The 21,210-nt window shown below is 39.0% G+C and overlaps 1 protein-coding gene across 2 annotated transcripts in view; it reads left to right on the forward strand.

Moving 5' to 3' along the window:
• Window positions 1-21,210, forward strand: part of LOC149185153 (adenine phosphoribosyltransferase 1-like) — a 129,030-nt gene that overhangs the window by 66,555 nt on the left and 41,265 nt on the right. For both annotated transcript variants that reach the window (XM_089417781.1, XM_089417780.1), the window contains exon 4: window positions 15,455-15,604. In XM_089417781.1, the coding sequence (XP_089273907.1) occupies window positions 15,455-15,604 (150 nt within the window). The remainder of the gene's footprint in view (window positions 1-15,454; window positions 15,605-21,210) is intronic.

Genomic DNA, 21,210 nt, shown 5'->3' on the forward strand with positions numbered 1-21,210 from the left:
TTTTATTTGTTTTGCAAGGCTCGTGAAGAAGATGCCCTTCTAATTTTCTTTTGACCAATATAAAGCATGAAGAACATATTTTGATAATAAAAATAATAATAATGTTTTTTCTTCTTTTGATTTCTACATAAAATACATATTGATACAATGGCATTTATGAAGATCGAACCTAGTTACAATTCCAATAGTTGGTGTCACTAGGATGGGATGTTTTACACTATCCTCATCTATTGAATGTGTGATGGGGAACACAATTAATGATTGGATGGGGTTTGCTTTTTTTTCTTTTAATTTTTCTGCCCCTTTTGTTTTATTTTTTTCTTTCTTTCAAAGAAACAGTTAAGATTTTATATTAAAATTGAAGGTTGCTTTCTGGGCTAGTACTCATACATTCATCATTTAGATCCAAAAAGACGTTGCATTCTATTGTCCACAAAATGAGACTACCTTCTAGTGTCCACAAAATATAAAAACTTGACTATGTCATTGCCTGCCTATTATTTGGAAGGGATACCTATTATATACCCAATAAAAAACTCCTAAATACAAAGCAAAATGACATAACATTAATTAGAGAACTTCAGTGGAAGATCCCAATAATCTTGCTATTTTTCCACCTCGAACACCTCTTGTAGTGATGATGACAGTTGTTCAGACTTGATGCTCTGATCCGGATATTGCTCCGCTTTTCCTTGCTGAGCTTGCACTGGGTTCAACTTTTTCTGACGTCAATTGAAGTCCATTGATGAAGTTATCCCTGAGCTCCTCAATCTGGTAGTGTGTATAACAACCAACTCTGTTTGAACTTCTCTTTGCCATCGATAAACATGATTATACAATAATTCAATTTGAGAATTGACCAACAAATGGAATGACATCTCCATCTCCTTGGCTTCATGACGATGGTCCAAGGCATCCAATAGGCCCTCCTAAGCCTTTAGTAGGTTGCCGAAGAGATGACATGTCTGCTCTTGCTCAAAATCCTAGGATGAAGTGCCGATATGCTTCATGGTAGAACTGTCTAGAATGTTGTGTATAATGGTCCTATTTCAGTTTCCCTTATGATGCGATCAGGATGGATTTCCAGGATTTGTGACAGCCAGGTCACAAGAGTGAGATTACCTCATTAGAAGGCCCGAAGTGTTATGGAGGAGTTTTGTGTGGTTCGGCAAGTTCGCTTGGCATATATCATCATCAGAGTCGGTTCCATTGTATTCCAAGAATTCTTGTAAAATGAGGTTATAATCAACATATGTTAATTAAAAACACTAAAGGTGTTACTGGGCGCAGATTATTTCGAGGAACACTCTAGTGTAATAGCTCGTTGGAACCAAAATGAAAAGATTTATAGGATGGGATGATTAAATGTGACTTACAATGGCTGGAGATAGCGTAGAGGCAAATTTATCATTTTCCTAGATTAAAAGTGACTTTAATTAGTTAATTAAATAAAAAGGGGTATATGCTAAATTGAAGCAAAGAGGCCAAAGGGGAAAAGTGATTTAAAATGTCACTTAAATAAAATAAGGAGGAGAATCTTCCAAAATGGAAAATAAAGTGCTTCTAGAAGGGTGGAGAGAAATCCATCAAGTCTTTAAAAGGAGGGAGAGCAAATCATTTGGTACATCTTGGTTTGGTGATATTTTCTATTGGATAGGTTTGAGAACGTGGTTCTCAACGTTTAGCAAGCCCCAACACGAAAACCCTTGGGTTTCCTTTTCTGAGTTGGACGAAAACCCAACCCACTATGGAGGAGATTTCATTTAGAAATCTTAGTGGCATTATTAGGTGATCAAATCTAGAGAAGATTTGAAGATTAGAGTGAGGATCAACCAGATTCTCAATTGGAGCTTATTTCTATTTCTAGTTTGGATGCTAGAATTAGTAGTGTAGCAGATATTATGGAGGCCATAACTGCAACTATTTTCTATTGATAGTTTTGCATGCAATTGGTTCCATTAAATAATAAAATAAAGTTGTGTTTATTATCATTTCTCACATTATTTATCGCTAGGTTTTGTTGAGAAATCTAGGGCATCAATAGATTGGAGATTTCTCTATTATGATAATTGCTTGTGATAGAATTTTTACTTCTTGATTATGATCTTCTTTTGTTGAGTTATTATTGTATTCTTTTTCATCAAGACAATTACCAAATTATGAACCATAAGGAGACAAGAGACACAATATATAGGCCTGTCAGCCAGGGCCAAAACCTCTCACTCTTTGAGAGGAAAACCCAAATCAAATTCTTCTTATAAATATTCAATTGATGAATACCAAGACCATGACAAAGACCCTTGACACTAGAGTCCTCTCAAGACCAAGTCACTAGCCTCCTCTCCAACGCTGCTCTTCCTCTTCTCATTCTCGACTCCCTTTAGAGTTTTGGCCTCTTCTTGTAGGTCTGGTGCCTCTTCTTGATAACAGAAACCCTAGATCATATTTGTTCCTTGAATAGTCTCTTCAAGAGGGAGACTCTTTCTCTATCTTACTCGATTTGCTTCAACAAATATTTCTATCCAAACAAGAATACTTCTAGGCAACTGCAATCTTCAATCCTCCCTTGCCAACTTTGGACGTGCAACCTTTGCATGTTTGAGGATATACTTAGCCCAAAGCAGTCCTTAATAATGCCTCTCTCCTTCGTTAACCTTCCTTCGTTCCTCGGTGGCTTAGAGGCTTCTTCTAAGATGTATTGCACACTTCTTATTAGAGACTTTCTTCACCGAATTACTTGCTTCCAAATGAGGCCAAGCATGGGTATATATAGTCGTTGGTCATGACTGTTTAGGCCGACATGATCCCTTGGAGAAAGGCCGACTTCATCTTCTAGATTTATCTCTTTGTTGTAGGTCGACTTGAGTGAGGGCTAGTGACAAGGTCTTGGAGGGTTCCTTACAAAGACAAATATGACTCTTTAACACGCCTTAATTACATGACAATGACTCGATGACAATATTCCTAAGGGCTCTCAATGGGAGCCTTTACTAAAAATAAAATCTCTTGCTCATGAAACTCATGATGCAAGTATTACAATCATTTTATTTTTCTTCTTTCCATCTCTTTCATAAAAATCACAATTACATGTCATTATGAAGACCAAACTTAGTTACACTTTTCAACAGGTTTATAGTGCAAAATTTAGTTATTGTGCTGCTAATTTCATGGTGCAAGTGTGCAATTTTGATTGGGTTTGAAGAAGAAACTTTATGGCATAAATATTTTTAGTAAATTCTCGGGAAAACTTGTCAAATCAAATTTTAGTATATTACATTGTGCCTTTGTAATGAACTCCGACTCCTCAAATCAATGAAACATATACCAGAAACCAAAACTATAGACGAAGTCACATCTGTGCTACTTAACCTTCTAGTCAACGACCTACACAAATTCAAATTGCATGTTCCTTGTGTTATATAAACTATGAGAAAGCCATCTCCATACTTGTCGTATCCTTCTTGGTCATTCATCCTTCTTGCAACTATTAAATGCAAAACAATGTGGACCAGGTAAGAGGTACTCGAAAATTCTACCAAGGGTGCGAATTGATATAGAAGAAGGGGGCTGGGCCAACACAAATTAAATGGGATACATTCTACCCAAAGAATATTAAATGTGAAATCCACTTGCCAACAACTTCCACCATTAATTCGACACACATGTGTGGCTATAGAATTATGCCAGTTGTTACTTCAGATAAGATGGCAAAGCCTTTTGCTTTGTTTCTAGCGTCTGATACTTAATTACATATAGTGTGCAAGTCATATCAACCTTGAAATTATGCGACGACTCCTTAATCCTTTTGTATTCATTCTTATAATGATGGTGATTCAAAACCATAATGATTGGCATTTTGATATATATCTTGAGGTTGTTTGTCATGGCAATGGGCATGAGGTTATATGGATATGCTTTAGTTCCAAAATTCCTTGGTCCAGTGTGAACCCTTTGTTTGCTAGTGCATTTGCATTAGAGTTGAAATTCCCGAGCACATGGAATAACTCGATATGTTCAAATTGTTGACGCTAATTTGATATTCTTTTTAGAATTGGGGGACATTTTGTTTATGCCTTCCGGTTTCTAGAACTCACCAGATAAGAATCAAGGAGTCTCCAAACACCATAATTTTCGAGGTTTTCTTGGCGATTGCTAGTTCTAGACCTTTCCACAGAGCGAGATATTTTGCCTGGTCATTGGTGGCAACCCCCAAGCCCCATGCATATTGTAATTTGATTTTTTAATCATGGTAAAGAGTAACCCCTTCCGCCCCTGCCACCCCCTTATGCCCCCTTTGTTATGATGGGGCAATGGTTGGATTTTCCTAGGTGATTTAACTTTATGATGTAACATTTGCTAGACATCTTTAGGGAGGAATGTGTTTCATGATATTAGTACCCTCATTGATTTGTTATTTCCTAAGTTTGAGTTAGGAAAGATGGCACTAATATGATATGATTTGATTGTGATCTAACCTCTTCCTAAGGTTGGATGGTGAATTTTGATGTATTATTCCCTTGGTGGTGGTGCACCTTAGGTTGGGATGTTAGAAAATTATATACTATAGAGCAATGGAACACTTAAAATATAATGCAGAAATATAAACACATAAAACAAGAGACATGCATATTGTAATTTGATTTTTTAATCATGGTAAAGAGTAACCCCTTCCGCCCCTGCCACCCCCTTATGCCCCCTTTGTTATGATGGGGCAATGGTTGGATTTTCCTAGGTGATTTAACTTTATGATGTAACATTTGCTAGACATCTTTAGGGAGGAATGTGTTTCATGATATTAGTACCCTCATTGATTTGTTATTTCCTAAGTTTGAGTTAGGAAAGATGGCACTAATATGATATGATTTGATTGTGATCTAACCTCTTCCTAAGGTTGGATGGTGAATTTTGATGTATTATTCCCTTGGTGGTGGTGCACCTTAGGTTGGGATGTTAGAAAATTATATACTATAGAGCAATGGAACACTTAAAATATAATGCAGAAATATAAACACATAAAACACATAAAACAAGAGAGACACAGTTATACGTGGTTCACCCAATTTGGGCTACGTCCATGGGAAACAACCAGTACTTCCTTTTATATTATCCAACAAACTGAAGAGATACAAGCTATAGCGAATCCACTGTATTTCCCTTTTCGCTCTCACACAATCTCCTCTCTCTTTCTCACTTAAAATACAGATCTACATAGACGCAATACAATTCCCTCATATATAGCTAGGGGTTGCATTCGAGGGCAAAAAACCCTAAATTAAACATAACTTCTTCCGTCAGATCTCTGCCTAATGAACGACCCAGATTGACTACAAAATTACAACATTTTACAAGGAAATTTTAAATCTATTTTTAGCTTCGGGGGCACTGCCCCCGATCCTCCGCCGGGGGGGGGCTCGCAAAGATCGCAACCGCCCCCCTAGACCCCCCTTGCAACGTACATTTTATAGGCGGCATTGCCTCCACATTACGAATAGGGTCCAATGTGGCGATACTTGTAAATACAGAAGATAATCGGGCTCCACACCCAACATGGCATGTATGTATTGTTATTATGTGGAGGAAAGATCCTTGCATGAGGAGATGCCACGTGGTATTGTTGACATAGTCAAACCCTCAAATAAAGAATAAATGAATGCTTATAAGGGATCTCATGAATTAGAAAGAGGATAAGTGACAATATCAAAAGGAAAAATGGAGAATTCCAGTTGAAGAGGATTTTACGACATTCTAAAATAAATAGTATTTTATCGAAGAGGGTTTTATGGCCTTCTAAAAGAAATAATATTTTGGTGGAGAAATTGTTGAAAGGAAAGGAATGTATGGAGAACCCTTCTTATTTCCTAAGGGCATCTTTGGAAGACAAGGAGTTCCCCTGCAGGCATTTAGTTGAGTATCTTTGGGAGTATAGAAAAGATGGGTTCAATGTGAGCTTTCTGCATCTAATTGTTGTTTTCATGGACGATTGGATTTTTTTTTGCATGAATTGCCATTGTTTTGTTGCTCGAATAATCTTCATAAATGGACAATTATGTAAAAAAAACAAGAGATTACACTGTAGGCTATTAAACCCTACCTGATTCTTGATGTAACCTTGAATTATAATGGGATTTTGTTGCTGTCATTTCTATTGATTGAAAAGCTTTGGCTATTTTAATTATTTTTTGGTTGCATGCTATTGTTGGCTATAATTTCATGGTTGTGATGGTGCTTCTTGTTTATGGGCTCTGATTTTGTTCTTACATATTCTGAAAATTTGTATTGTATTAATCATGGCACGTCCATGATGGCTTAATTATGTCTTCTCTGCCATATTTAAACCTTATGACTCTTTGAACATGACTCCACAACCTAATTGGATGGACACTAGTCTTGGTAAATCTGCCATCCCTTTTATTCTAAAGATAAGCTAAAAACATTTCTTTTCTAGGGTTTCCCCATTGTGTTAGAAAATGTGAAATTTCCACAAATGCAACAACTGGAGTTTAATCTTCGAACTTATTAGTAATTTATTTGTTTACGACAAATAATGATTAAATCACTGATGCATTCTTCATATAAAAACACTGCAGAATTATAAACTGGAATTGAGAAATAGATGCGCATGCATAATAAAATGAACACTGTTATTTTGGACTAAATGTCCCCGAAAAAACCCCGAAGGGAAAACCGGTGCAACAAATGAAGCTTTATTTTATTATGCAACAATTTCATAATTATTGTCACTGGTTGCTTAGCTGGAAAACCTCCGGCAGTCAACTGGCAAAATATTTGGAGATAAATTATCTCTCTTTGCAATCAACTTAGCCTCTCTCCAACCACACACACTTGCCAGCAATTCACATTACTAGATTGGAATTGCACACTACTTAGCTGAAGAAAATTGTACAACCGCAGAACTGCCTCTAACTTAGATGTCTTATTGTCTCTGGAATGAATTCACTCTGCCTTCTGGAACTGGATCTGGCCTTTGATAATCGAACAAGCCCTCTTTTAGCAACTCACATTGGGGTTTCTGGTTATTCGTAGTCGCTGTAGTGACCCTTTGCTGATAATTCGATCTCCCTTCTCCTGTCTCTCTGACACTGGAAAATCACTAGGAAACTCTTCGAAATCCTGCTCTTCCCAAATCTCTGTTGCCTCCTCTCTCTGATGCTTTTTCCCTTGGCTCGAACTGCACCCTCACTGAAAACTGCGAACTGGGTAACATAGTTTGCCTTCACAATGATCACATTGATGTTATCCCCAAGCCCTTCGACTTGCTCTTATAATCTCTCGTTGGAGTCTTGATGGTCACGATCTAATCTCCATTTACGAGTAAGATCAATTAGATGTCATCAATAGAATCCTTTAGAGAAATCTCGAACATCCTTAATTAATTAACTTTAATTTACCACTTTTCCTAATTTACACTTGGGGAATATTTTTATTATGGCAAATTAATTTAATTAGGGTGTTGCAGCAGCAACCCCCTCAAGACTTTCAACTCTGGAAATCAGGCGGCACCTGGCAGGCAAACTGGCAAGGGGAAACCTATGAAGAGATCGATCAGGAGTTAAAACTCAGGAAAATTAAATACTTAGAACAAAAGGACAAACTGCGATGGGGACACATGCCAAAAGGAATGTTCACTACCAAGGAAGCATACCAACTTCGTTATCAACCCATGCAGACAGCCAGGGATCAACTTTGGGATCAGGGATGGCAACCAGGTATCTGGCCTAAGGTTTCCACTTTTCTATGGCTTCTGAGCAAGCGGCGAATCCTCACTTGGGACAATTTGCAAAAGCGAGGATTTATTGGACCCTCTAGTTGCCCCAACTGTAATCTGAACTTAGAAACCATCCTGCATCTCTTGGATACTTGTCCTCTAGCATCACAATTATGGGAGAGAACTGCTCAATGCAATAGAAGATTGGGCAGATGTGTGGGAGATATCACAGACACCATCAGAAATTGGCCAAAGCATCCTTTCCAAAGCCTTCTTCTCAATTCTCTGTGGAATCTCTTCCCGGGCTTTGTTTATTGGATTTTATGGAAGGAAAGAAATAATAGAATCTTCAACAATATCAGCAGGCCAATTGATACCCTATGGCTTCTTCTTAAACAAAATCTGCAAGAAACTCTTGCTCTAAGACATTGGCAAGACTCGGACTTGCCAGACTCTCCTCAGGAACGTCTCATTCTGAAAGATTGGAACTTGGACCTCACTTTTCTAGCTCAAGCCAAGACCAGACCCCCAACCAGTACCGCCTCTCCCCTCAATTGGTCTCCTCCGGCTTCCAACTCTTACAAATTGAACTTTGATGGGGCAGCTAAGGGCAATCCTGGGCTGGCTGGTTATGGTGGTGTATTCAGAAATGAAGTGGGCTTAGCATTGCATATATATCATGGATCAATTGGCAAAGACACCAACAATGCTGCAGATTTGGAAGGATTATGGAAAGGCATTTGCATAGCAGAAAAGGAAAACTTCTTCCCTCTTGAGGTAGAAGGGGATTCTCAAATTTTAATAACAGCAGCCACAAGGATTCAATCAGGTACCTCAGCAGCAAAGATTGCCTCAAGCTGGAGGCTTCTCAGCAGACTGGAACAAATTGAAGAATGGCTCAGGACTTCCCGGAGCATTACCTTCAAGCATATAAGGCGTACTGCCAACAGGGTAGCGGATAGATTGCTAATCAGGGGGCCAATCAACAACTCCTATTCTTCTCCGGTCCACTATGTGACTCAGATGATGCACAACTCAAACAAGAGTGCACTTCTTTGGTGCAACAGGATTTTTCTCTCTTGGATGCGGGTGAGTAGTCCAGATAGCAGTACGAAGGTGGCGTGGAGGGTGGGCGCGTGGCCACTCACAGCCGCCAGATGGATACACAGGAGGTATGAGTTATGGTTTCACACAAACACCTTAAATGCAACATTAACGCCGCTCTCCCTCGATTATGATTTATTTGCAATGGCGCTCGGCTTGGTCTTCATTATTGTTTCCCCTCTGCGCTCATTCTGGTCCAGCAAGGTGGAAGCTCCTCGCTCTCTAAACAGAACAGGGCACTGTCGGGCTCTGGCTCAAGGTGTTGACATTTATCAGTGTGTTCAGGCTCCTATTCATCCGGTTTGCATCTTCCTCTGTAGCCACTTCGCCATTCCCTCTTCGGTTGTTTGTTCTGCTCACTTTAAAATGCCCAGAGAGCGCACAAGGATGGGTTGCAGACGAGGCAGCTCTCGAGGCCGTGTATCCCGCCAACCTTCCTCCACAACCTCGGACCCTTCGTCTGAGGCTTCGGATTTCTGCTGTAATAGATATCCTGCAACTAGAAGTGGTCGGGGCAGGGGAAGAGGGCAATTCATAACAGAAGTTCGCTCTCACCACTCACATTCGCACACAGCTCGCTTCCGCTTCCCATGTACTCTAGGAAATTCATCCTTCATTGTGTTAGTCATTTTAGAGTTGTGTGAGGATGTTGAGGGTTCGTGGGAGGTAAGTCCAGGGGCTCCTCTGGAACCCAGGATGGAAGACCAGAACGTTTCTCAGCGCAAAGATATAGGTGGCTTGGCAATACTGGATTCTACTACACACGCCGGCCCGAGCGCTCCAACAGGAGGCAGTCCTTCAGGTATAGAGGGCCATCCCTCTGAGTTTGATGACCCAGACCAGTGCGGGTGCCGCATTGTTGAAGAACAGCCAACAACCTCGCATGAAGATTGAACAGGTCTTTGCCTTTTGGTTTTGGTCAGTTGCTGAAGGAAGTCGCTCAATCCCCTCCGGTTACATAGTTTTTCATGTTTTTAAGCTCCCAAAATTAGGTCTCTTTCACCTTTTACTTGCTGGTTTCCCCTGTGTGGGCGGCATTCTCTTGTATGTTGGTCTCTGTTTAGGTGCATGTTGTTCATAGGTCAGATTTGGTCAATGTCTGGGTCAGATTTTGGTCATTGTCATGGTACTGAGTTTAAGGTTTTCAGAAACTTCAAGTCCTGAAGTAAGTCACTATGTAGGTCCTCTAGTCAGTACATCAAGCGTTTTTTGTAAGCATGCCATCTCTTGGGCTAGAACTCTCGAGGCATCTGCCTCTCTGTAAACATATTTTGTATCAATATAGGAGTAGACCAATTCAGAAAAAAATAAAAATAAAAAAAAATAATAATAATAATTTAATTAGGGTGTTTCTCAAGGTTATCTCGGGAAACCTTTTCTACGTTTTGGAGATCTAGTTTTCCTTAGCCTCTTAGCATCATTTGAAACTAGAACACCTGTCCGATGCTGCAATATCCGTCGAAAACTAACAATCCCTCGTAGTGAGGAAGGTTTTCTTCATTATACCCATCTGTTCTGATGAACAACCTATAGCTGGACTATCCCACACTACTTATGTTTGGCATCTGTTATACCTCCTTTCTTCACATCTTCAAACTGATTTGACTCCCTATCACTGGAAATCACTGAGAAGAGGTCAATCTGGCAAACACCGTCCATCAAACTACTGCGTATACTCTGATCCACCTGTTACTAATTGTAATTGAATCAATCTCTGATCAACTGTGTCACTGTAACTGACTCTGCAACTATCCCTTGAGTCCTTGATTGCAACTAGCTATGCACTGTCTACTGAGCACTTGATTGCGCCTAACTAGCTCTGCATTTGCCTCTCAAGTATCTAATTGCAACTAGCTTGGCCCTATCCTTCAAGATTTGATTGTACCTTGCTGACACCTTTGACCTTCCTGCTACATTAATTGTGGGCCCTTGTAACAAAGGTACTCATCCATGTGAACAACAATTGGATTTGATATGGACTTCTTGTTGCTCCCCATGGACTTCCCCAGTGGTAATTTGAAGCATCATGCTCCTCCTCCATATGGGGGTATCATTGCTATCAATGCGAATTCCTCCAATTTAGAGGTCAACTCGTCGATCTTTGCCGATGTTGCTATTTGTTGCCCCTTCTTTTCCTTCTTCCTCTTTGGACACTAGGTGACATAGTGACCAAACTCACCACATCGGAAGCACTTGACCTTCGACAAGTCCTCCTTTTCTTCCTTTGAGTCCTCTCCCTGATTGGGACCCTTCTTCGCCTTTCCTATACCTGCAAGGGCTACATTTTCTTCTTCCTTCTCCACTTTCGGTCCCTTGCTACTGCTGCTGGTAGCACCCTCTGCGAGACCGAGCCTTAGCTCCTCCTGAGTGAAGTCACTCCATAGGAATTCCCAATCTGATAGCTTATCTCGTCCAATGATTCCTTGAATGAAAGTTCGCCATTCCTTGGTAAACCCATTTAGAGTTGTCCACACTGTTCATTATCTGCTGGCTTCTCTCCTAGAGTTGCAAGTTCATCTCGGACTCCCTGAACCCTGGTGAGGTAGGAAGTTTGCTCTCACCCTTCTGCATCTTTGTTGTCCAACTTTGAGAATCATTTTTCGATTCTCAGATGGATCCTGGTACAACTTCACAATGGCATCCCACATGTCCTTTGCCGTATTCTTCTTTGCAATATGCGGGACGATATGATCTCGAAGCTCGTCCATGACCATACTCTTTTCTTTGGCCATATCCTTCTTGAAATCAAGATACTGGATAGGGTTTGTTCATTCAATTACAACTGTTGTCACGAACTCCTTCAGATTATGCTCATCCAAAAGGAACTGCATCTTGGCCTTCCAGACACCAACATTTGAGGCTTTGTCAATATCTGAGTCTTGTTGTGACCATCTTTGTGAAACTTAAAACAATTGGAGATATGTTGGAAATCTTCTCCTCCTTTTGACAACTTGACCTTCTTTGTTGGACGCACTCCCCTTGGAATGTGCGGATCTGCTTCTGCACTTGACTTCTGGTGTCCTTCTCGAAATTTGCACTGCGTGCTACTTCTACTGGCTAACTAGCTCTACCTCCTGGAAGTCCTTTGGAATATGGCACACGCACTGCTCACCCTGAAACTCGTACTGGTTGGACTGACAAGTCCACTACGGCTTTCTGCTGTTAGAAATCACAACCTCCTTTCTTGCAACTGGAAAACTAGAACCCTCCGAGAAATAAATTGAAAATTTCGCTTGTGTGGTTTTCTCTTCCTGCCTTGTGCAAATCTGCAACTTCAAACCCTTACTACAAATCTCTACGCCCATATCTACTTTGCGAATTCACTGATTTGCTCATCGGAAAACCCTCTCTGACAATCTTACTGCTTACTGGAACTGTTACTAGGGAAAATCAAATTTTCCTCTTGCTTGGATCTGGAAATCAATATTTTTCCTCTAGCTATTCGCACAGCTTGGATGGCTTGCGCAGATTTGGAAATATTGTGCTTAGACCTCCCTCTGAAACTGCACAATTTCGCTTCCTTCGCTTTTGAGCCTTTGATCTGATCAACAATGCTCTGATAGCATTTGAAATTTCCACGAATGCAACAACTGGAGTTTAATCTTCTAACTTATTAGTAGTTTATTTGTTTATGACAATTAACAATTAAATCACTAATGCATTCTTCACAATAAAACGTTGCAGAATTATAAATTGGAACCAAGAAATAAATGCACACACAATAAAATAGAGACCATTATTTTGGTCTAAATGTCCCCGGAAAAACCTTGAAGGGAAAACCGATGCAACAGATGAGGGTTTATTTTATTATGCAACAATTTGAGAATTATTACAACTGGTTGCCCAACTGGCAAACCTTCGACAATCAACTAGCAAAATATTCGGAGATAAATTATCTCCCTTTGCAATCAACTTAGCCTCTCTCCAACCACACACACTTGACAACAATTCGCACTATTGGATTGGAATTGCGCACTGCTTGGCTGAAGAAAATCGTACAACCCCATAACTTCCTCTAATTGAGATGTCTTGCCTCCCTCTGCCTCTGGAATGAATACCCTCTGCCTTCTGGAAATGGATCTGGCCTTCAAAAATTGAACAAACATTCTTCCGGCAACTTGCATTGGGGTTTCTGGCTATTCTCACTAGTCATAGCGGCCCTCTCTGCAAATAATTCAGCCTCCCCTCTCTTGTCTCTTCGACACTGGAAAATCACTGGGAAACTCTCCAGAATCTTGCTAGTCTCAAATCTCTGATGCTCTTTCCCTGGCTCAAACTGTGCCTCAACTGAAAATTGCAAACATGGTAGCTTGATTTTCCTTGGTTACAATGATCACACAAATGTTGTCCCCAAGCACTTGGACCTACTCTTATAATCTCTCGTTGGAGTCTCAATAGCCACGATTTAATCTCTATTGACGACTAAGATCAATTAGACTTCATCAATAGAAGCCTCTAGAGCAATCTCAAATATCCTTAATTAATTATCTTTAATTTACCATTTTTCCGAAGTTAGACTTAGGAAATATTTTAATTATGGCCTTCCCTTGAATGTGATCCTCGGGGTTGGAGCGCTCTCCTGCAAAATAAAATTCGCTCCCTGGCTTTTTCGCATTTTTTTCACAAAGATGATCCAAACACAGTTTTTTTAAAGAAACAAGAGTTTTTGAGTAGGGCAGCCTAATATTCAAGCCTATGGCTTTAGTATTGATAGGCAATTCATGGTAATGTTAAATTCTTAAAGTAAAAGTGACATTCTCCTTTTCATGGTATCTTTCACTTACTTCTACTTAAATTTTTAACATTACCATGAAATGGCTCTGGATGTTTGAGAGTGGTTTCGCCCTCGTTGGATTTCATATGGAGAAAGTAGAATTTTAGATCTCACTCAAAATTTAGCAGACTTATTAGTTTTTCAAGATTTCAGGATTGGGGGGATTGCAATGTTTCCATTGGATTTTGTCATGTACTAGGCTACTAGCCTACTAGGGTATGGAACTCTTATTTAATCAGGAGCACCAAGCCCTCTATGTACCTTGATGTTAGTGACATTGGTTGTCGAACTCCTCTATCATGACCCTACAGAAATTGTGTACGCATCACTCAAACAAAATCTTGACTTGACATGCTACGTTCTTTCTATCTTATGTTAATTGGTTAGAGGGTGATATTAATGACAAAGAACCCAAGAGAGGCAATGATTATGATTTTGATGATATGTAGGTATTTGTTGCAGCATGATTTTTTTGGATGCTAGAGGCCATCTAGAGCATATTTGTTGATGAATTTTCGGTTCAGAGATGGGTTGCACTTGATGCTATTTTGGTTATGTGCACACTTACATGCTATATAGATGAGAACTTGTAACTTGTGGACATGTGGTTGATGAAGTTTATAACTTCTAGATGATTGATGTTATATGGTTTAATCCATGTTGTTATGCTTTTTATATCTAATTCATCATTCTACATGCTTTTGTTGACATATATGCATCAAAATATATAAAAATATATATTATATAAAAATTCGCTCCCAATTAGCTCCCGTCACAGGAGCTTTTGAAAATGTCACTTCTTGCTCCGGCTTCCACTCCCGCTCCGAAGCAACCTTGGTTGGGGGTTGGTCGTTGTTAGGAGTCGGTGGTTGAGGTTTTAGAACCAGCAGGAAGAGGATTTGATCCTTTACTGCATTTTTTCGAATGTACAGCTTGTGTTGGCTGGAGCTGACAGCATCTATATTGTTAATGAGATTTGGCCTTCTATATTGGCACCATATCTCACTGCTTATGGGGCAGACTTTGTGGATCGCAGGTCTTTTTCTGTGGGAGTTTGGTGCCACCTTCCACAGCATTATTTGTTCTGATCTGCAATGTTGCTTTCTTGCAATCTTGGTGTCTGCTGTGTAACTTGTTAGCAAGATTTATCAAGGTTTATTTTTGGTGTTTGCAGTTCCTTGGGCATGATCTCCCCTTTGCACATTCTGGTACCTTTGTGGGGATTTCAGTGGCTTTGTTTGGCAGTCTAGTGTCTTCTTTTTGAGTTTCCTTGTACAGGGTCATTCTGCTTTCTTGCATGTTGTCTAAGAGCTTGTTCAGGGATATTTTTTCTTCATGATGCTTTCTCCTTGGCTGCTTAAGGGGCTTTGTTGTATTCTGGCTTATGAGTCTTTTGTCCAGGTCCAAGGATTTTGGTTTAACCCCTGGTTTTCATCCTGAGGTGATGGCCCATCTGCAGTTTTTTTGTAAAATGCGCCATACCTTTTTTATTTTTAGTTTATAGAAATAATGAAGCATATTTCAAAGGAAAAAGAAGGTATTAGCATTTGGCATGATTAACAGAAACTGGAGGGTAGAAATTATGGACAAATTCTATATCACATGAATGGAAATACTATAGTCCATAGATTTTCACTTCTACTAGTATGGGAATTGATATTATGTCTACCAGCATTAACTGGCATCTCTCATGCCACTATTAAACTGTTCACTCTTCCACTATCAACGTCTTTATAAAGAAGCAGAAGAAAATCTTCATATTTCTGGCTTTTTCATTGCTCAGTATTGGTAGGTAAACGAGTGAGTTAACTATTTCTGTTGATTTGTTTTGACATATGCACTACCTTCAGGTGAGGTCATTTCTGAGGAGTATGCGTTGGAGTATGGAACAGATCGTATTGAGATGCATGTTGGAGCAGTACAACCTGGTGATCGCACCCTTGTTGTTGATGATCTAATTGCTACTGGGGGCACCTTATCTGCAGCCATGAGATTATTGGGTAGGAATTCTCATCTATATTGAACTGTTCTGTAAAATAATAGTATATGTTAAACTGGTAGGCATTGCAAAATATTTTCGTGTAGCGGAGACATCAAAATTAATTTGCTGAAATAATAAGAATAATGTTTCCTTTGGGAAGTTTCACCTTGGAGTTAGCATAACATTTAGAGACTACAATATTACTTCTTGAAATGTTGTAAATAAATCTCCATTGGTATATGTTGATTATAGTGGCTATTCTTCATTCAATGTACATATTTTTTTCCCGAAAATGTCGAGGAATTTTATTAATGAAAACAAAATTACAATAGTAGATACTAGATACAAAGTGGTTCCAGATTGCCTCAAAAGGCCATATACAGAGAGACTTTATCTGTCTTCATCAGATTCTACTGTCAAAGAAAAAACAACAGTCATTTGTAAGTAAACAAGATATTTTTTTGCTTCTGTCACTATCCTGTAATAGTCCCTTTCCCGAAAAATTCAGCTTTAGTATTCTTGAGAAATATACATGCAGTTCCCAAAAAGATTCAGAAATTTAGAAGTGTTCCAGGCATTGATCAATAATCTCGGAGAAATAAAAAAAGCTAAAACCAGGGTTCATGAAGATAAGAAGAAGATTGTCATTGAGAGAATTCAAAGATTTCCCAGATTCCCTTTTGTAGCTTCAATTGTTCTTTGTGAAGCCTGTATGCTTCTGTATTTTTGCCCCTATAGACATGAGCAAAGGAGAGATGAGTGAAAGCTCTTTGCAAATTTCCTGATATTGGTAAAACTTGTTGTTCTATGCTGAAACAATTACTTAAAATGAAAGTTCTTCAAGCTGCAATATCAGTTAAACATATATAAATAGAACATGCATCATACAAACCATATGCAAAATAGAAGACAACCAAGAACACAATGAGACAAAGAATTTAGGTCCAATGACCAGGGCAAAAGTTAAAACCCACAACGGGAAAACCCAACCAGATTCTTCTTCTATTAGAAATCAATTGTTCACCAAAGAAACATAATACAATGAGATATCAAGAGAATGAAGAAGTTCATCAAATCTGAACTAGATGTAGCAAGAAGATTTTTGATAGCAGCAACTGATGCAAACACTGAATCACTTTGGCTCACCAAGTTCTGCTCTTACTCTCCAAGTCTCTCTTCGACTCTATCAATTCCTCTCTAGTCTCTTCAACTCTCTCTTTCACAAATTTAAAGCCTCCTTTCACAATGCACAAGTGATTGAGTAGTGAAGATGAGAAGCACATATGTATAGGAGGAGCAAGGAGTTTGAGCCATGAATGAGGAGTAACTCGCATGCCTTGAGGGAGAGTTACATATGCCATTTAGGGAGGAATGTATACCTTTGTAACTCATGCCATTAAGGAGGTACATTGCGCTTTGTAACTTATGCCATATAGAGGAGTGCACATGCCTTGAAGGAGAGAGTGTAAGATATGCATTGAAGAGTGCATAAGAGGAATCTTCTATGATGAGTCTTTAATGCGTGTACGAGGAGTGCAACGAATCCATTAAGAGAGAGAGAGAGGGTATGAGTGCTGTCAGGTAGAGAGAGAGGTGTGAAGCAGCATGATTGAGTGCCAAGTATGAAAGGTGACATGTATTTCCCTTTTAATAATAATATCATATAATATCACAAGGATAATAATAATAATAATATTATTAATGATAATATTGATGATTAAATAAAAATTAAACAATTAAGATTGATTAATGATAACTTAAGAGATTTTCCAAGATCTATACTTGATTACAGATTGAAGCAAGGTGATTTACTATTTTTGGAAAGCCATGCTTGAAAATAGACTTGACTATCAATTTTTAGAAAGTCACTATAGAATAGTCGGAAATGAGATTTTATTGTAGAAAGTCACTCTAGAATAGTCAGAAATGAGATTTTATTGAAGGAAATTCATCCCTTCGCTGCCAATTTTCAATAGATATCCCAAAATAAAGGTTGTAGTCCATAGTTTTAAAACCAGGCTCGTCCGAATTAGATTTGACCTGGTTGATCGATCCATATCCCTACCCGGGTTGACTCGATAGGAAAAACGGTCAGGCGGTTGATCCGTTACCGAACCGGTCGAGTTGGTCACTGACTTAGCTGGTTCAGTAACGGACCGACCGGCTCGGCCGAGCCTGTCTTAAATTGGCCGGCTTGGCCCGCGGGGAAAAAGGGCAGCAAAGTGGACTTTAAATCGAGTTTTTTCTTGGTTTTTTTCCCAAGTGCCTCTACCCCTCCCCCAAGCCAATAAAAGTGACCCAACCCCTTCACATTTCCTTACAGCTATCTCATTGCATTTGTGTGAGCATTTGTGAGGTGTTTGTGAAGAGTTGGAGTTGGTTTTTTCATCACTGCTAGTGCTACTACTTCTATAGTTGCAGTTGGAGATCTTGATGAAGAGGAGCCATGGGTTTCCCCTTCTGACTCCGATTCAGAGTCTGAGCTAGATGATGTTGGCTTCTATAGCAGTAGTGACTAGTGATATTTTGTTGTAGAGGCCATTTAGAGCCTCCTTTGTTATGTGTTTTTGTTCCGATCTCTATATATTACATGTATTGGACAATGCACTGGGTGCAATTTTGATATAATAAATATATTCATGAGCATACTTTGATCATATTTTGTCTTCAGTCTATATTTTAATGCTTTGAGTTTGGAAACATGAATGAAAATCTTTAAAAATATGTTTTTTTCATAAAAAAATTAAATATTTAATGTATTTTTTACAAAGATCGAGTCATTGAAATCAACTAGGCTGAGTCGATATCGAGTCGGAGTCTACCCTCGGTCAGTTCTGAATCCGAGTCCGAGTTTTAAAACTATGGCTGCAATGTAAGATATTTGAAGGTGAAGTCTCCTTTCATTTGTTGAATGACTAAAAGTGAGTCTCCTAGAATTTGAATTTGTGAACTTCCTCTTTCGAAGGCTAGTATGTGAACCTTTGTAAGATCCATGAGTTCACTGGAACTATTTGTGGCCTGTCCAATTCTAGCTTTCAAAGAGATGCTATGGGTTGTGGAGAGGAATATAATTCCCCCAGTCCCACCTCAAGATCCATGAGTTCATTGAAACTATTTGTGGCCTGTCCAATTCTAGCTTTCAAAGAGATGCTATGGGTTGTGGAGAGGAATATAATTCCCCCCAGTCCCACCTCAAGATGGAGTACTGTGTGAGGCTCCATCAATGAAAGCATAAGGACTTTCCTTTCTGATTTGATATGCTGAAACTTGATTATGAGGACTGTTGAAGAATGTAACTAGTGTCGTCTTCATAACTGTACTTGAGTCATGATGTAATATATTCATCAAAAGAATTTTTTATTATTATTAAATTGACTTATTAAAGCACGGATTTCATGCTTGGGTCAATGGTCATAGGTCAAACCTCCATTGTAGGCTTCTAGGATTTTTGTTTAAGTCAAAGTCAAATTTGCTATGTAAGAATCTCTTCTTGGGTTCATGGTGTCAAAGATAACAATCTATTTTGTCATGTCAAAACCTCCTCTATCAAGTCACCTTGCAAGTCGGCCTCTAGATTGATCCTCTACAAGTCAACTTCCATAAATTATTCATGTCGGCTCATTTATAGTCAGAAACAACTATAAATACCTAGATGAACTCGAACCCACCTGTGCAGATAAGTTCAGATTACAGGACAAAAAAGTAAGGATGATTCACAGGATCGAAGTAATGGATGATTGCAAGACCCTAATTTATTGCAAACTGAGGTATGACTACAAATTGTTATGATCATAGAACCGAAATAAGGTATGACTATAGACTGTTAGAGCGAGGACAAAAATAAGGTATGACTACAGGACTGAAGTATGATATGACTGCAGAACTAAAGCATGATGTGTCACTTATAAACAAGGTTGACTTGATGGATGGAAGGTTTCCTTGGTCTAGGTAATAAGGGTCTCGGTCATCTCAACTTGATTTGAATCTATTGAAGGAAGAGTTCTTGAGTGGGTTTTCCCCTACCTAGGGTTCTTTCCCTGGCAGTGTGCCTACATCGTGTGTCTTCTTTTGTTTATCGACAGGCATTAGTCTTGATGATAAGAACTAGATAATTTGGAAAAAAAAGAACTAATAATTAAATATCACAAGATAATGCCATAATAAGAGAAATAAATTAAAGTAAAACTCTAAGTTGCTGCCCTAACAAATTTCTCAACAAGGAGGGGAAATTCAGGATAAGAACTTGGACGTTGAGGCTATGGCATATTTTGAGAGGCAAGGTGTACGTTCCCTTGAATAGTTGGCATTTTTGGCCAACTAGATTCCCCAAGGATAAGTAAGGGGAAGAGATTTGTACCTCTTTGTGCCCTTGTTTTGACACCATTTTCTAAGAGCTCCTTCAATAATGTGCACTTCCCAAGTGTTGTGAACCCTTATTAATCCTCTTATTTCTTCGAGACTTGTTTTGTGTAAGATTAGGAGATAGTGAGATGGGAGTTGGTTTCTAAATATGCTTCACAACCACAACATCTAGCAAGTCCTTCTAAACCTTTTTTTTGTAGAATATCCCAAGTAAAGGCCCTGTTGTTGAGAAAGATGTCAAATCATTTTTTTTGTTTATTTAAAAGGGTATTTAGACTTCTAGATGGGTTTCCACCACTAGATTTCTCAATTCCATTTGATGCCAAGGCGTTGTAGCGAATCCCTTCTTCATAACTCCCAAAGGGATTTAGAGACTGGATAAGTTCATCTTCCTCGTCAATCAAATCGATGCAACATTTCATGATGTTGTAGCCTTCTGAACCCAAATATCAACAAATAGCTCCCTAAGATCGCTCCTAAGATCCAACTCTCTTTGAGAGCCATTGTTCTCATGCCAAAGGTTCCCTTGCTATATTCCTTAGAATATGGTATGCTTTGAATGGGTGTTGTAGAAATTTTTAAATGCTGTAGCCCCAACCCAGTTTTAAGTTTTAAGCATATGGTTTAATGCCCTCACCCCAAATAGTTAGCTGTTATAAACTTTATGCAAATTTGCTTGAAACATTTAGCACTACTCTACTATAACTTTTCAACAGATATGCAAGTAAAGACGAGCACGCACACACAAAATTTTTACACTGTTTTTGGTAAAATGACCTTGGAAAAACCCACAAGGGGAAAAACAGTGAAAGGAGAATTTAATTTCTATTTAGGGAAAATTTTACACAGCAAAAATAAAAACAGACTTATCTCCCGTTGCTGATATTACGATTCTTTTGGCATGGAGAACACTGCCACACGGTTGACAATCTCTGTCACTGATTCTTCCTTGGTGGTCATGCTAAAGTTGACTAGAAAGTTGGGTCAAACATAGCTGAACCTTCCCAGAAAATTTGTGCCTCTGTTTTGACCAAAACAACCTTGGGATTCACATTGAAATTGCCTCGAAATTTCTAGTCCATTAATTTATTGCGGAGATAGTCCTCAGAATTTGTGCTAGAATATCTCCCTCTTGTGTGCTCCGACAACTGACAAAAGACCTTGAAATTTGGGCTAGAATTCCTCTTGCAGTAGCCTTGAAAATTGAGCCAACGGTCCGAGTTTCTTTCTCGGAAAACTGAGTTGTCTAGAAGTTCGTGCTAG

This window comes from Pinus tabuliformis, chromosome 3_2, assembly GCF_031772625.1.
Source record: "Pinus tabuliformis cultivar Carrire ecotype Pingquan chromosome 3_2, CPIR1, whole genome shotgun sequence".
NCBI classification, from domain to species: Eukaryota; Viridiplantae; Streptophyta; class Pinopsida; order Pinales; family Pinaceae; genus Pinus; species Pinus tabuliformis.